The 16,753-nt window shown below is 45.7% G+C and overlaps 1 protein-coding gene across 1 annotated transcript in view; it reads right to left on the bottom strand.

Annotated features, from left to right (window-relative positions):
- MYOM2 (myomesin 2) overlaps positions 1-16,753 on the bottom strand; it is a 106,197-nt gene that overhangs the window by 49,468 nt on the left and 39,976 nt on the right. Inside the window, exons 12-16 of the mRNA XM_034652412.1 lie at positions 15,148-15,312; positions 11,564-11,725; positions 8,459-8,600; positions 6,106-6,305; positions 5,408-5,461 (exon numbers count right to left, since the gene is read on the bottom strand). Of these exons, the coding sequence (XP_034508303.1) occupies positions 5,408-5,461; positions 6,106-6,305; positions 8,459-8,600; positions 11,564-11,725; positions 15,148-15,312 (723 nt within the window). The remainder of the gene's footprint in view (positions 1-5,407; positions 5,462-6,105; positions 6,306-8,458; positions 8,601-11,563; positions 11,726-15,147; positions 15,313-16,753) is intronic.

Genomic DNA, 16,753 nt, shown 5'->3' with positions numbered 1-16,753 from the left:
TGGCCTCGGCCACAGAATTAATACATATGGATGTATCCCAATTATCAGAAATGGAATTCAGAGCAACAATGGTCAAGATGATGAGTAAACTTGAAAAAAGCATCAGAGAAAGCGTTGCTGAGAATATAGAATCCCTAAGGGCAGAAATGAGAGCGAATCTGACAGAAATTAAAAACTCAGTGGGCCAAATACAGTCAAAACTAGAGGCTCTGACGGCCAGGGTCACCGAGGCAGAGGAACGCGTTAGCGAATTGGAGGATGGGTTAGTAGAAGAAAAAACGAAAATAGAAGCTGGTCTTAAAAAAATCCACGCCCACGAATGTAGATTACGGGAGATTACTGACTCTATGAAACGATCCAATGTCAGAATCATCGGCATCCCTGAAGGGGTGGAGAAAAACAGAGGTCTAGAAGAGATATTTGAACAAATTGTAGCTGAAAACTTCCCTAATCTAGCAAGGGAAACAAGCATTCGTGTCCAAGAGGCAGAGAGGACCCCATCCAAGCTCAACCAGGACAAACCTACGCCACGGCATGTCATAGTGCAATTCGCAAATATTAGATCCAAGGATACAGTATTGAAAGCGGCCAGGGCAAAGAAATTTCTCACGTACCAAGGCAAAGGTATCAGGATTACGTCAGACCTGTCTACAGAGACCTGGAATGAGAGAAAGGCTTGGGGGGGCATTTTTAAAGCTCTTTCAGAGAAAAACATGCAGCCAAGGATCCTTTATCCAGCAAAGCTGTCATTCAGAATTGATGGAGAAATAAAGACGTTCCAAAATCGCCAATCATTAACCAATTTCGTAACCACGAAACCAGCCCTACAGGAGATATTAAGGGGGGCTCTATAAAGGTAAAAAGGCCCCAAGAGTGATACAGAGCAGCAAGTCACAACCGATACAAAGACTTTAAAGAGAAATGGCATCATTAAAATCATATCTGTCAATAATCTCTATCAATCTAAATGGCTTAAACTCTCCCATAAAACGCCACAGGGTTGCAGATTGGATAAAAAGACATGACCCATCCATTTGCTGTCTACAAGAGACTCATTTTGAACCCAAAGATGCATTCAGACTTAGAGTAAGGGGATGGAGTACCATCTTCCACGCAAATGGACCTCAAAAGAAAGCTGGAGTAGCAATTCTCATATCAGATAGACTGGATTTTAAACTAGAGGCCATAGAGAGAGATACAGAAGGGCACTATATTATTCTTAAAGGAAGTATTCAACAAGTGGATATGACAATTATTAATATATATGCCCCCAACAGGGGAGCAGCAAGATACACAAGCCAACTCTTAACCAAAATAAAGAGACATATAGATAAGAACACAGTAATAGTAGGGGACCTCAACACCCCACTATCAGAAATAGACAGAACACCCTGGCAAAAACTAAGCAAAGAATCAAAGGCTTTGAATGCCATACTCGACGAGTTGGACCTCATAGATATATATAGAACACTACACCCCAGAACCAAAGAATACTCATTCTATTCAAATGCCCATGGAACATTCTCAAGAATAGATCATGCTCTGGGACACAAAACAGGTCTCAGCCAATACCAAAAGATTGAAATTATCCCCTGCATATTCTCAGACCACAACGCTCTGAAATTGGAACTCAACCACAAGGAAAAACCTGGAAGAAACTCAAACACTTGGAGGCTAAGAACCATCCTGCTCAAGAATGACTCGATAAACCAGGAAATCAAAAAACAAATTAAACAATTTATGGAGACCAACGAGAATGAATACACAACGGTCCAAAACCTATGGGATACTGCAAAGGCAGTCCTAAGGGGGAAATACATAGCCATCCAAGCCTCACTCAAAAGAATAGAAAAATCTAAAATGCAGTTTCTATATTCTCACCTCAAGAAACTGGAACAGCAACAGAGGGACAGGCCTAACCCACTGACAAGGAAGGAGTTGACCAAGATTAGAGCAGAAATCAATGAATTAGAGACCAGAACCACAGTAGAGCAGATCAACAGGACTAGAAGCTGGTTCTTTGAGAGAATCCATAAAATTGATAGACCACTGGCAAAACTTGTCCAAAAACAAAGAGAAAGGACTGAGATTATTAAAATTATGACTGAAAAGGGAGAGGTCACGACCAGCACCATTGAAATTGCAAGGATTATTAGAAACTTTTATCAACAGCTATATGCCAAAAAACTAAACAATCTGGAAGAGATGGAGGCCTTCCTGGAAACCTATAAACTACCAAGACTGAAACAGGAAGAAATAGATTTCTTAAATAGGCCAATTAACTATGAAGAAATTGAGTCAGTGATAAACAACCTTCCAAATAATAAAACTCCAGGCCCAGACGGTTTTCCTGGGGAATTCTACCAAACATTCAAAGAAGAAATAATACCTATTCTCCTAAAGCTATTTCAAAAAATAGAAACAGAAGGAAAGCTACCAAACTCATTCTATGAGGCTAATATTACCTTGATCCCCAAACCAGGCAAAGACCCCCTCAAAAAGGAGAATTACAGACCGATTTCTCTAATGAATATGGATGCCAAAATCCTCAACAAGATCCTTGCTAATAGAATCCAACAGTACATTAAAAGGATTATCCATCATGACCAAGTGGGATTCATACCTGGGATGCAAGCATGGTTCAACACTCGCAAATCAATCAATGTGATACATCATATCAACAAGAAAAGACTCAAGAACCATATGATCCTCTCAATTGATGCAGAAAAAGCATTTGACAAAATACAGCATCCTTTCCTGATTAAAACCCTTCAGAGTGTAGGAATAGAGGGTACATTTCTCAATCTCATAAAAGCCATCTATGAAAAGCCTACTGCAAGCATTATTCTCAATGGGGAAAAGCTGGAAGCCTTTCCCTTAAGATCAGGAACACGACAAGGATGCCCACTCTCGCCACTATTATTCAACATAGTACTAGAAGTCCTTGCAACAGCAATCAGAAGACAAAAAGGGATCAAAGGTATCCAAATCGGCAAAGAAGAAGTCAAACTGTCTCTCTTTGCAGATGACATGATACTCTATATGGAAAACCCAAAGGAATCCACTCCCAAACTATTAGAAGTTATAGAACAATTCAGTAAGGTGGCAGGATACAAAATCAATGCCCAGAAATCAGTTGCATTTCTATACACGAATAACGAGACTGAAGAAAGAGAAATTAGGGAATCCATCCCATTTACAATAACACCAAAAACCATGCGTTACCTTGGAATTAACTTAACCAGAGACGTAAAGGACCTATATGCTAGAAACTATAGATCACTTTTGAAAGATATTGAGGAAGACATAAAAAGATGGAAAAATATTCCATGCTCATGGATTGGAAGAATTAACATAGTTAAAATGTCCATACTACCCAGAGCAATCTACACTTTCAATGCTATCCCGATCAAAATACCGAGGACATTTTTCAAAGAACTGGAACAAATAGTCCTTAAATTTGTATGGAACCAGAAAAGGCCCCGAATCTCCAAGGAACTGTTGAAAAGGAAAAACAAAGCTGGGGGCATCACAATGCCGGATTTCGAGCTGTACTACAAAGCTGTGATCACAAAGACAGCATGGTACTGGCACAAAAACAGACACATCGACCAATGGAACAGAATAGAGAACCCAGAAATGGACCCTCGGCTCTTTGGGCAACTAATCTTTGATAAAGCAGGAAAAAACATCCGGTGGAAAAAAGACAGTCTCTTCAATAAATGGTGCTGGGAAAATTGGACAGCTACATGCAAAAGAATGAAACTTGACCACTCTCTCACACCATACACAAAAATAAACTCCAAATGGATGAAAGACCTCAATGTGAGACAGGAATCCATCAAAATTCTAGAGGAGAACATAGGCAACAACTTCTATGACATCGGCCAGAGCAACCTTTTTCACGACACATCTCCAAAGGCAAGAGAAATAAAAGATAAAATGAACTTATGGGACTTTATCAGGATAAAGAGCTTCTGCACAGCCAAGGAAACAGTCAAAAAAACTAAGAGACAGCCCACGGAATGGGAGAATATATTTGCAAAGGACACCACAGATAAAGGACTGGTATCCAAGATCTACAAAGAACTTCTCAAACTCAATACACGAGAAACAAATAAACAAATCATAAAATGGGCAGAAGATATGAACAGACACTTTTCCAATGAAGACATACAAATGGCTAACAGACACATGAAAAAATGTTCAAAATCATTAGCCATCAGGGAAATTCAAATCAAAACCACACTGAGATACCACCTTACGCCAGTTAGAATGGCAAAGATAGACAAGGCAAGAAACAACAATTGTTGGAGAGGATGTGGAGAAAGGGGATCCCTCCTACATTGTTGGTGGGAATGCAAGTTGGTACAGCCACTCTGGAAAACAGTGTGGAGGTCCCTTAAAAAGTTAAAAATTGAACTACCCTATGACCCAGCCATTGCACTACTGGGTGTTTACCCCAAAGATACAGACGTAGTAAAGAGAAGGGCCATATGCACCCCAATGTTCATAGCTGCATTGTCCACAATAGCCAAATCATGGAAGGAGCCGAGATGCCCTTCAACAGATGACTGGATTAAGAAGCTGTGGTCCATATATACAATGGAATATTACTCAGCTATCAGAAAGAACGAATTCTCAACATTTGCTGCAACATGGACGGCACTGGAGGAGATAATGCTAAGTGAAATAAGTCAAGCAGAGAAAGACAATTATCATATGATTTCTCTCATCTATGGAACATAAGAACTAGGATGATCGGTAGGGGAAGAAAGGGATAAAGAAAAGGGGGGTAATCAGAAGGGGGAATGAAACATGAGAGACTATGGACTATGAGAAACAAACTGAAGACTTCAGAGGGGAGGGGGTGGGGGAATGGGATAGACTGGTGATGGGTAGTAAGGAGGGCACGTATTGCATGGTGCACTGGGTGTTATACGCAACTAATGAAGCATCAAACTTTACATCGATCTGGGGATGTACTGTATGGTGATTAACATAATATAATAAAATTAAATTAAAAAAAAAAAAGAAAAAAAGAAAAACTGAAATTGGTCCTCCACTCACGGAGTCTGAGAGAAAGGGCTCAGCCTCGGCCAGTGATAAAGGCTCGGGTTCAGTTTGGTCTTCTCTGCGCGGCCCCAGGAGAACCCAGAACCCACATGGAAGCGATGAAACCACCCAGGAGGACCCTGGATCCTAATCCTCTCCCTCGATCTACCTCGTTTCTTATTTTCTAACTCCTACAGGCCACACGCTCGCAGACTAGACCTACAGCTGCAGTGTTTACGTGTGTAGACTGTACCCCCAGCTGGTGTTTGCTGTCAGTCACTGTGGTCTCTGACCACCATCCTGAATCCCTAGGGCACACACAGCTGGGCCACGGTGCTGAAGGGCCACTCACCTTCGAGGTCATCCCGGTAGACTACAATTTCTTTATCCCCTTCCAAATGGACCGCTGCAGAGAGAAAGGTAGATGCTGGATTTGGCATCCATAGGTTTCCCCAAGAAAGTCCCACTTTCCCTAACTCAGTACAAGATCCAAATCCCCTCTGTGTTATGATTACAGCACACTCACAACTCTGAAGTAATCAGAGTTGATGTTTTAAGCAGTCTTCATATTTAGCACTTCTCAGATCTTTGTACTGGGTTCAGAAGACCACACAGGTAAGGAAAATGTAGGGGCTCGCTTCACACCATAATTAAGGGTCCAATCCCTTTCGGGAATCTGTGTCATGTAAAATTACCATTCAGAAATAAAGTGGCTTGGTTTCAAAGCCTTCTGAGTCTTATCATGTGTTGAAATTATATCATCAATGGACCAAGAAAATTCTAATTCTGAACCAATCTAACTGGATCACAGTGAAGAGCATTAGGAAGGTGGTGTGGTTAGTGTTGAAGTATATATGTCAGCCTGACTGCACCCACTCTGAAAGCAGGCTGGTGGACATATGGACACCATAAAATGTCACCGCGCCATGCTCAGCCCTCGAAGGCATTCTTAAGATTCATATGCAGCTGAGCAAGGACGGAAAGAACAAATCACAGAAATGGCCCCAAGTTTCCAAGGCACCGCTGGGGCTTGACATCTGCACAACCTACCTCGTAACCTCTTGAGGTCAACAGGATCAAGGGCAGCCACAGCCTCAGACACTCTGGAAGGCCTGCTGATGCCGGCGCTGTTGACCGCCCTCACACGGAAAATATAAGACCTTCCCTCAAAGAGTCCGGTCACGGGGTATTTGCAGATTTTTACAGGTGCATCATTGCACTGGACCCAGTTGTCAGTTCCCACTTCGCATCTTCAAAAAAATGAGTAGAGAATAACAAATATATCAGTCAAATAAATACACACAGGTCTATGTATATATTTTATACATATTACGTATATACAAAACACCTGTAACAGGAAATTACCTTGCATTGTAGAAATCGACACCATGAAAGTACTAGACTTATATAAGCAGTAGTATAAACAAACTTAAAAAAACAGAGCTATTTAGGAAATATAAAGTATATCTATTTATATATTTAAAAGCTTTTTAACTTACAGCTTGAAGATCAATTCCTGCCTTCAACCACATTTAGGCAAAATCTCCTCCAAAAGTCATGTGAGACGTATTTTTTTTAATAATTTTTATTATGTTACGTGAGTCATCACACAGTACTTCATTAGTTTTTGATGTAATGCTCCATGATTCATTATTTGCGTATAACACCCAGTGCTCCATGCAATATGCGTCCTCCTTAATACCCATCACCAGCCACGTGAGACATATTCTTAATAGTCCTTTTTCCAACCTAGATGGCAGAATCAGCGGGTGCCCTAAGCTCCCCCGCATGCCCAATGCCAGGGCATAGGGAGCGAAACGGCCCTCGCCGCCGGTCCCCCACACGCTCCCTGCTGTACTGAGCCTGGGGACTGGAATCTCTCCAGAATGCTGGCTCGATCTGTTCCAATCCTAGTGAGATGTGTCTTTCCAGTACATCACATATGGGATTTGGAAGTCTTTTGAAAACATTAAGTCCTGACCAGACCCCTGGAAATGCAGAGATTAGCTTCCATTTTTCACAGGTTGAGAAATTTCAGCACCAAAACATTATGTCAAATCCCCAGGAGAACATAGCAAGTTCAGAAAAATCATCTTTCAGAGTTGATCTGAGCCAGCATTGTATATTCACTTTAGAAAGAATCAACTCTCTTTCTCCTAACCATCCAGAATTTTAATGCAAGTTCTGTAACCCATGTGTGCTAACCTGTTATAGCCAGAACACGGTCAAAACTGAAAGTCTGGCAGGGGAGCAACTCAGCTTACCCCCCAGCTGGCTGCTGCAGGGTAGGAGGGCGTGCAGGGTGGGAAATGCCTCCCCTGACCCCAAGGTTCTGTTGTGTTCATCCCTTTTAATGAAGGAGGGAGGGGAGTGGATCACTAACTGAGAAAAGCCATGAAATTGTTTTTGCCAAATGGCTGAAAAAATGTTCAAATGTCACAGGGAAACAAAATTGTTTTATTTTGTTTTTCTGTGCTTTAATTCAAGGTAAACCCTGACCAATTCACTCCACAAATCTGACCTTTGCATTTCCAAACATTATCCCAATGGTGAATATTTTACCCAAACAAGTAGCTTTGTTGGTGTGGAAATAGGAACTCAGCCAGCCTAGTGCCAAAAGACAACCAGACTTGATTGATTTTTCTGAAGTCAACATCTTATTTTACTGTTTTATACACATAACACCTTAAATTCCTCCCCAGACCTGCCCTCCTTAGACCCTGTTGTGTTACTTCTGAATTCATTTTCTTTGACTGCAATTTCTCTCAGTGATTGAAGTGTGTAATTAGGGCATAAACTGCACATCCAATAAATTCACTGGCTCTGCTCAGTTTCCTTCCCAGGAGGGAAGGAGCACCACACCAAGTAAAGGAACGGGAACGAATTCAGACTCCAATGAGCTTAATGATGATCCGCATTTAAGTGATGAACTCAAAGGTGAATTCCAATATTTCGTACTTTGAAATGTCAGTATTTTTTTGTTTGGAAGCAAGAAGAAAACCTAATTTAATGGAGACGAAGAATGGAACCTGGGTACGAATGGGCCAGCATTCTTCCCAGCTATGTTTCCATATTGCCTGTTTTCTCCTGCTCTAGAAGTTCAGGACTGAACTCTCCCTGGAACCCAGAACCAGGGTTCCATGTGCCTGGAAAAGCTGGAGGGGATTCAATCCTGGGTGTTGAACAGGCAGGAAATTACAACACACAGAAATCTACTTACCCTAGGCCCACCATGTTCCAACTACTCAGGAGCGCTAAATAACCAGGGAGTGAAGTCCCTGATCCCATCAAGAACAGTGTCATGAACTTGAGTTTAGAGAAATATCCAAAGACGTTGTCCAGGCCAACATAACATGAGTTTCAGGAACATCCCCAGCCCTGCAAGAAGGCAGCAGGCACTCACCGATCAATGAAATAGCCAATGACAGGGCTCTCGGTCGTGGTGTTGGGGGGCTTCCAAGTCACAATGACGTAATCACGGTTTGCATCATGGCACTGCAGGTCCATGGGCGCACCGGGAGCCCCGGTGACCAGCGGGTCAGCATCTGCGGGGGGGGGGGGGGGGGGGGGGGGGGCACATGGGTGGGGGCACTGGAAAGCCTGTTGCCTACTTCTTCAAACTCAGCTTCTATTCCCCGATTCAAGTCCACCCCGTTTAATCCTCACGTCTAAATGACTTGACTTTTTTGACTATGATGGCTTGGTGACAAGAAATATAAACATATTTATGAGTATTTAAAGTCAAAAACATTCTATCCTCTATAAAATACTCAAGTCTATGATTTTTCATAATTGAAAAACACTCAAGTCTATGATTTTTCATAATTGATTTCAAAATCAAATGTCACCATCTCTTGATAGGTTGTCACATAATGTCATGTCCAAAACTGACTGAAGAAATGATGATAATAATGTGTCCTTTTTAACACCTGAGAAATATTACTTTAGACACTTCTACCTTTCAAAATCCTTTGTATATATGAACCACATCTTTATCCATTCATCTGTTGAAGGGCATCTCACCTCCTTTCACAGCTTGGTATTGTGGACATTGCTGCTATGAACATTGGGGTGCACATGCCCCTTCTTTTCACTACATCTGTATCTTTGGGGTAAACACCCAGTAGTGCAATTGCTGGGTCATAGGGTAGCTCTATTTTTAACTTTTTGAGGAACCTCCATACTGTTTTTTTAACTTTTTGAGGAACCTCCATACTGTTTTCCAGAGTGGCTGTACCAACAGACGAATGGATAAAGAAGATGTGATTCATATACACGATGGAATATTACTCAGCCATCAGAAAGGATGACTACCCACCATTTGCATCGACATGGATGGAACTGGAGGGGATAATGCTATCTGAAGTAAGTCAAGCAGAGAAAGACAATTATCAAATGGTTTCACTCATATGTGGAACATAAGGAATAGCATGGAGGACCATAGGGGAAGGGAAGGAAAGTTGAAGGGAGAGAAACCAGAGAGGGGGACAAACCAAGAGAGTCTATGGACCCCAGGAAACAAACTGAGGGTTTCAAAGGGGAGGGGGTTTGGAGGATGGGGTAACAGGGTGATGGGTATTAAGGAGAGCACGTGTTGAAACAAGCACAGGGTGTTATATGCAACTAATGAATCATTGACCACTACATCAAAAACTAATGATGTGCTGTATGCTGGCTAAATAAATAAATAAATAAATCCTTACAAGATTGAGGACTTAAAATGCCTCTTTTCTGCGAGCTGTGAACAGATATTTGGGTCTGTACTATACTAAATCTTTCATAACCTGCTGGTGAACGTGCTGCAGGTACGTTTGGTTCTCAGATGTTCATTACAGGGGCACCGAAGGCCAGCAGCACTAGTCGGAAAGTGGACACACCAAACCTTTCATTTTCTTATCGGCAGTCTGTACTTACTGGGTAACCGTGACTGTTGTACTGTCTTGTTCGATTTTCCTCAGCATATTAAAAGCTAAGGATTCCTTGACACTGAGCCAAATATTTTCTTTCACATTCAGAATCCTCAGGAAGTAATCAGGACAGTTAAACTCCCCCATACGTGCATTATTTTCCTCCTGCTACCAGTGCTGAATAAGCAAGCCATCTCAGCTATGTTGTATTTATTGCCTTTTTATGGGGCGAAACCTCTCGCCAGGAGGCATACACAGAGAACGGAAAGGTACACTTTAATGCCAACCTAATAAAAATGGTTAAAACTTTGTGGAAGGGTCTAAAACCCCAGCCCTGCAGGTTTATGTTGTTTCGTGGGGGTGGAGAGGATGACTGGATTTGTTTTACATGTGTTCCCTTTTTTTTAAAGTTATAATATTTCCTGATGATACAACCTTTCTTTTATGCTTTGATCCAACAGTTACAGTTTGGAAACAATAATATGCGGATAGGGTTACTCCAGGCACATGTAACCTGGAGCTGGCGGGAGGCGTAAAGGCACAGGAAACTGTGAGCAAGGGGCGGGTAAGGCTGGCCGGGCCGTCAGACTGGAGGGCAGCCACCCTCGTGGGCCGCAGGCTCAGGACAGCAGTGCCTGCCAGCTAGAACCAAGTGTTCTGGGGTCCTCAGGGTGGCTCAGCTGGGCCCTGGGGAGGAGGCATCCCTAAGCCTCCACCCTGCAGAAACCCCTCTGAGCCTCCACATCTGCTCTTGAGACAGAATTATAGCACTGGCTTACAAGATTGGTGTAAGAGTTTTAGATAACATATGTGCGTGCATGTATGTGTCTCTGTATATGCACAGATACACGTGTGTGTGTGTGTGTGTGTGTGTGTGTGTGTACATCTAGGTGCATTGTATACACAGGATATACGTAATTTTATCCAGTTCACGGATCCAGTGTCCGTTTTCTACAGCACGGGTATGAAACGCGTGCATGCCCAGCATGTACGTGCACAACGTCTAACCCTGCCTGCTATATCATGACTCCGGTTCTCCTTTCCATAAAGTGGGAGTCGTGAAGCCCCCGTGGGAATACATGAGGAGCAAATGGAGCTGCACACGGACTCCTGAATGTGAAGCTCTTAGCATATACCAGCCCCACAGCTGGCATCATAAACACACACTCGCTGAGGTCGGTGCTGGGGGTAACAACAGTTCTAGCATCGTGGTCTCGCCTCATGAGCAAGCCTGAGGCATGAGGGGGCACCCCTCACTGGCATTCCCTACTCAGGACCCCTCTCTGCTCTTGAATTCTCTTCAGAATTAGCAACACAGGCATGTTCATGCTTAGAAGTCATTTTATGAATTCTACCAATTTATCAACAGAGAGACAAAAGTTAGGATTCTGATCTGATTACATCTTCCTTACGTCATGGACTGATTGTCAGACACGAGCTGGCATGCACGCAGGACAGGAATACCGCCATCACCGTCAGGAGGTGTGCAAGGAGGCAGTGAGCCGCCCTGCACACGCACCTGCTCCGTCCTCCTCTGAGGTCCCGCCATCCTCCCACGCTCGGGCCCTCCCCATGCCGCTTGCACACCTGCAGCCACGTACCTCGGACAAACATGAAGGCACTGTGCTCGCTGATGCCCCCTCTGGACACAATCCTCAGGGTGTACAGGCCCTCGTCGTCCTTGTTCAGGTGGCTGAAGGACAGGGAGGCCTGGCCTTCTCCAAAGAACATCTTGGTCCACTTGGACTCCTTCAGCAGCACATCTGAAAGAGCGTTCAGTGCAGGACTGCTTCAGAAACCATCAAGGAGGGGCGCCTGGGTGGCACAGCGGTTAAGCGTCTGCCTTCGGCTCAGGGCGTGATCCCAGCATTACGGGATCGAGCCCCACATCAGGCTCCTCCGCTGTGAGCCTGCTTCTTCCTCTCCCACTCCCCCTGCTTGTGTTCCCTCTCTCGCAGGCTGTCTCTATCTCTGTCGAATAAATAAATAAAATATTTAAAAAAAAAAAAAAGAAAGAAACCATCAAGGAAATCAGGCCATAAAAGTGGACAAAGGTGCCCTGGGGTTGGGGGGGAGGCTTTCGAGCCTGACACAGAGGAAGGAAGCTTCATCCTCAGAATGATCAGAGAGCCGTGTTTTACAAAGGAGCACACACACAACGGCCGATGGCAAGGGAAGAAGCATCCGCAGGGCAAGACGAAGATCAGTGTCGGGAGGGAGGGAGAGAGCGTGTCTCTGCCTGCAGGGATGGTGGTGGACCGGGGCCCAGCTGCCTGCCCCTGTGCACCCTGCAGGGTCTCACCATGTCCATCGCCATGGTTTTCTGGAGGTAACACGGAAACCCAGGAAGAAACATCCAACAAAAGAAGGACCACCCACTGTCCCCCTCCTCGTCGGGCAAACACAACCACACGGCTATGTCCATGCTTGGAAAGGACAGGAGAAGCCACCACCTCCGGCCCATGGGAGCGGCCACATGGCACACAAGTGGGAACATGAGCCAAAAGCCTTCAAGCAGGCATGCTGTCTGGGCGCCTACACACATTGTAAGAAGGGGCCCCGATGTAGTGAACAGGTGCGCGATGGTGACTGCATTCGAGAATCGTTCCTAACGGGAAAAAAATAAATCAACTCCAACACCGAGACCTGGGGCAAATACAGACTACTGTATAATGGGGCACAGTGTCCTCCAGCTAACGGCCACAGGATAATTACTGTCATGGAGACACAGGTATGGCGTTTTGTTACGTGAAGGACATTTCAAAGTGAAGGTATCTTCCCTGTTTTAAACATACATGCGCAGACAGAGATATATTCTATAGCTGAGTGGTAAGAGTGATTTTTGGTGAACGAATTATAATTTGGGGTTTTCTGCAATGAAAACCACATGTGTATAAGAAAAAGGAGCTATGTTTATATTTTTAATGTCTCAAACTTGACTGGCAGGCTCGGGAGTACTCTGCCCCATGAAGGACTCTGTGCACAGAGTATTAACTTTTCCTTCACGGTGCCCAAGAGACCAAGCCCACTAGTCAGCACTGTGAAAAGAAAGTGTCGAAAGTGTCAGAAAAACAAATATTTTAAGATATTTTATCAGTTTTTCTCTCTTTCCCAGAGGAATTAGCACAGGACCTGATACACAGGTAAGTACAATAGAAATATATTATAACACGATGTAATGCAACGTACAATTTTAAAATGTAATACTCCAGGCAGGAACGAGTGAGACAGGACAATGAAGTCATTAATTTGGAGCAGAAAGGAAAGGCTCCCCAGGCTGCAAGCCAGTAGGGGAGTCCTCACTGGGAGCGGAGTCCCAGCGCCTGGATCTTGGACCCCCAGCCCCCACGAGTGTGGGGAGTCAGTATGATGTTCAAGCTGCCCGGGGCTGTGGTATTTTTGTTAGAGTAGCTGGATGGACTAGGACTCCAGGTTACTCATGGTGGGCTACTGTCCAGGCACCTGCTCTGGAGGACCTGCTTCTCTCTGGCAAAGCTCGTCACACGCTGAAGGAGAAAGGGCTGTTCACAGGAAATGTGCAGCCCCTGCATAATGTGAGACCTGGGCGCTCGGCTGAATGCAGCTTCAGTCGGAGGGAAGGTCTGGCCCGTTCCCTGAGCAGAGGCCCACCCCACCACTGGCTCCATAACTGTCTCGTGACTTGCCAAATCGGCCTCATGTACAAATCACACCTAAGGTTTTATCATAAGTAACCTCGGTTTTCCTCTCTGATGAGATTCGAGTCCTAATCCACCTTATATTGGGCCCCCAAGTCCACATGCCGTTTGCACGGCACACCTGCCGTGCCTGACAGGGGGTGGCATTCCTTGGATTGACATCACCTGGGGGTGTACCAGTCACCCGGTGGCTCAAAGCACATTAATTCTAAAGACAAAAAAAAAAAAAATCTCCTTGCAGTTTAATGTCTAGAAATAAGCCAGAGAGAATGGTCTGTGCTGGTCTCCACTTGAATCCCAGAGCCCATGAAGATCTGAGCATGACTGTGGACGTGGGGCACTTTGCTCAGCTAAGCCTCCTAACTTCCGCAAGGATCCAGCTAGACACGGGGAAGAGGCCTGTCGGCAGCTCTGAGCAGTGTGCTCCTTGCACACCCGTCGAGGCCACGTCTCTGGGAATCCAGGCTTTCTAGTCACTAGGAAACACTCCAAAACTGACATCACTATCCTCGGGGGGTCCAATGAAAACTCTCCTTGAATCTATTCCATTCTCCCCAGAAAGGGTAAATTAGAATCTTGGAACTTCAGTCAGATCTTATGTCTTAAATTAGAACTGCAGAGGGTAAATTAAGTCTCCTCTGTCATCGCAAAGAGTCTCTCCCCCTCGCTGGGCTCCACATTGTCAGCACACGCAGTCAGTGTCATGTCTTTGGCAAATCGTCACACCCTGTTCTGGGACATTTCTCACACTTTAAAAAGACATTGCTTTATAGTTCTAGTTCCCCCAGCTGGATTATAAATATCTTCTGGGCAGGCTGGAGTGTGTTTCTTTGTAATAGTTTGCATTGTGTTAGGTCCCAAGTAAATATAAGCAGGACAGTCTCACTGATTCCACAGAAAGCCAGTTTCCTTCAGGAGCCCCCCCCCCAGAGAAGATGAAGGAAAACTCCCTTGCACCGTCCACAAGCACAGGGCAGTGAGGACAGCCCCGCAGAAGGGTGCAGGCGGGAGAGGAAGGGGGAATCTGCACCAGCCCTGCCCCTGGAAGGAGGCCCCCACCTGTCACTGGGAGCTACAACACCATCCTTCTCTCAGAGACCTGCTGGAAGAAAAGCGTCACACTCAGAACAGAGTCCAGCACTCAACAGGCTCTAATAAATGTGAGGGGTTGTTTCAGCCGAGGAAAAACAGGCAGATATAGACACCTACCTCCCTTGCTCTGTTTAATCACTGTGAAGCTATAAAAAATCTCCTATGCCTCATCTAAATTCGGGCATCCCTGTTTCCCTCCCCACGTCCCCGAGGTGAAGGTCAAGGTACACAGCAGGCCCCGAGTTCCCACTCTCTCTGCTCACCGCGCAGGCTGCGGCAACCACCGTGCTGGGCGCGAATGCCACACCAGCACTCAAGCTTACCATGCGTTCTCACCCCCAGGACGCCGAGATCAGCAGTGCGTGGCGCTCTGAAGAGCGTCCCCGGCTGGGGGGCTGTCCCTGCATGGCACTCACCGTCTCTGTACCACTCGGCGCGCGGCTGCACCCTCTTCAGCTCCGGGGTCACCAGCAGAGTGCACTTGAGAGTGACGGTCTCGCCTTCTCTCCTGAAAGTGACCCCAAACTTCTCCAAAAACTGGACGTCGAAGTGCATGTACGGAATCACGGACGAAGGGGGCACTGTGCACATGAGGGGGACATGGTTACAGCGGGACGGGCAGCAGGGTCACGCTCGGCAGACGCACACTTCCCCACGACCACATGCATTCGCACCCTCAAGAGAGCTGTGTCAGGGAATAAATGTGTGTCCCCGAATCACACGTCAAAGCCCTCCGCCCCAGGGAGAAGGTACTAGGAGGTGGGGTCCTTGGAAGGTGTTGAGGGTTAGCATGAGGTCATGACAATGGGCTCCATGAGGAGACCCCGGCTTTCTGTGTGCAGACGTGACAAGAAGGTGCCACCTGCACAACAGGAAGAGGGACTCCCCCACTTGGCCGACACTGTGACCTCTGACTTATCCGAGCTGTAAGAAGTAGACGCCTGTGGTCTGAGCCCCCTGTCTGTGGAGGAGCGGACTGAGCCCCTGTCTGAGGGATCAGAAGACCCATCATGGAGACACGGCTCGTCCTCCAGGCCAGAGGGTGCAGAGGCACAGGGAGGCCACATGAAGCGCAAGTCACACGTTGAGACCAGAGGGCTGAAATCCAGCCTGTGGGGCTCCGGGAAGGTCACCTGGACTCTGTGCCCGCAGCGTTCTGGTCTTCAGAACGCACAGTGGTGTATGCATCACCCACAACACCCTTTATACTGCGCACAAAACGAATTCACTACATCCAGAAGGAGCAAAATTAAGTCTCAAAAATATAATGATTAGTGTGGGGGGTATATTTCAGGAGAAAATGCCCAGGAAATTTTCAAAAAAAAAAATCAATGATTTAGCAACACCTGCAAGGGAGATTTTTCTAAATAGCTGGGAATTTTCAGAGGTGGTTTCTTCATAGGAGGTCGCAGGGGAGGAGCAGGAGGGAAGGGGGTGGAGTTCCATCACCTCCTGATGCCCTTAGCTCCTAAAAATAACCAAGGGTCACCAAAGTGTACATCTGAAATGGTTAGTTTTGTGTGATGACAATTGGACTTCGATTTTTAAAAAAATAACTGAATAAAATGGCAAAATATTCACATGTGTTGAATATGGGTGGTGAATATGTGGGCATCTATTATGCTGTGATCCGTACACTTCAGTACGTTGTAAATACTGCCAAGTTTCTATTTAGACAGAATTGCAACAGGGGAGGGACCCGGGGATGGCTTCTGAGCTACCTGCCAGCTTCTCCCGCACTTCAGGGCCATCCACGCAGCAGACTCTGTGCCGTCCGTGGATTCTGGGGGCACCGTCAGACACTCCCCAACACACACATTCTCAGGTCACCCCTCCTCCCCACCCTGTGTGGCCCTGAACTTGTCCTGCTCGCCCACCCGTGGTCTTACACAACCCCAGGTGTCGGGCACACAACAATTCAACACAACTGACACAGAAATGACCAAAAACCAACGACACCCAGGTGTGCAGCGGCTGCCAGAAAGGCTTTCCCCTCAGGCACTGCTTCCGTCAGGTCTTCCC

The sequence above is a fragment of the Ailuropoda melanoleuca genome, unplaced genomic scaffold (genome assembly GCF_002007445.2).
Source record: "Ailuropoda melanoleuca isolate Jingjing unplaced genomic scaffold, ASM200744v2 unplaced-scaffold5950, whole genome shotgun sequence".
In the NCBI taxonomy this organism is placed as follows: domain Eukaryota; kingdom Metazoa; phylum Chordata; class Mammalia; order Carnivora; family Ursidae; genus Ailuropoda; species Ailuropoda melanoleuca.
This window is presented reverse-complemented; position numbering and strand designations above follow the sequence as displayed.